Here is an 865-nt window from a genome sequence, read left to right as displayed (position 1 = left end):
AGGGCACCTCTGGGACATCCCACGCTCCCACCCGCGGGATCCGTGCACTTCAGGGCAGCTGAACCCACCCCGTTTCCCTTCCTGCCGCTTCCTCAGCCCCTCTCTCCCCTCCTCGCACAGATGATGGGCTGAGCATCCGTCGCAGAGGCACCGCAGGGCCATGAGCTCCCCGTGCGGCCCTGACTCGGATATTGCAGACTGGCTGGCCACCATCCACCTGGAGAGGTACCGGGATGTCTTCAAGCAGCACGGCTACCACGTGGCCGGAGATGCCACCTCGCTGGACAGCCACCACCTGCAGCAGATCGGCATCACCGCCACCGGGCACCGCACGAGGATCCTCAACCTGGCGCAGCAGACACGGATGCTGAGCCCATCCCGGGGGAGACCTGCAGCAGGAGACACCCATTCCCGACGCACGGAGGCCCTGGATGCCCCCCAGGAGGGCAAGGATGCCATGAGAGCAGAGCCGGGAGGGACTAGTGACGCCTTTGGGACGCAGCCGCGTGTCACCGTGCCCAGCCAGGCACCGCCTGGAGAGAAGGACCCTGCTCCTCCCGCCGTGAAGCCGGTTCCCAAGCCGAGGACGGTTTTCCCTCGCTCAAAGCCAGAGCAGGGATCAGTGCCCGTGCCCTCGGCACGCTCCACGGTGCCAGCACACTGCCCGGGCAGCGACAGGGCACCAGCAGCCTTTGTGGTACTAGAAGGGTTCGTGCCAGGGGAGAGCTCCACGGATTCGGAGAGCCCGGAGCCCGGAGCCCAGGCTAATCCAGGGGCAGCCGCGGCCATGGGTGCGATAGCGTCCCGGCTGAGAGGGCGGGACAGCGCTCGGGAGGAGACGCGGCCGTCCCCGAGTCATGGACAA

At 67.4% G+C, this 865-nt stretch overlaps 1 protein-coding gene across 1 annotated transcript in view; it reads left to right on the top strand.

Moving 5' to 3' along the window:
• ARAP3 (ArfGAP with RhoGAP domain, ankyrin repeat and PH domain 3) overlaps window positions 1-865 on the top strand; it is a 19,665-nt gene that overhangs the window by 1,625 nt on the left and 17,175 nt on the right. The window contains exon 2 of the mRNA XM_017733402.1: window positions 121-860. Within this exon, the coding sequence (XP_017588891.1) occupies window positions 161-860 (700 nt within the window). The 5' untranslated portion in view covers window positions 121-160. The remainder of the gene's footprint in view (window positions 1-120; window positions 861-865) is intronic.

This window comes from Corvus brachyrhynchos, unplaced genomic scaffold (genome assembly GCF_000691975.1).
Source record: "Corvus brachyrhynchos isolate BGI_N302 unplaced genomic scaffold, ASM69197v1 scaffold545, whole genome shotgun sequence".
NCBI lineage: Eukaryota > Metazoa > Chordata > Aves > Passeriformes > Corvidae > Corvus > Corvus brachyrhynchos.
Note: the sequence above shows the minus strand (reverse complement) of the source record. Positions and strands in the feature narration are given on the sequence as shown.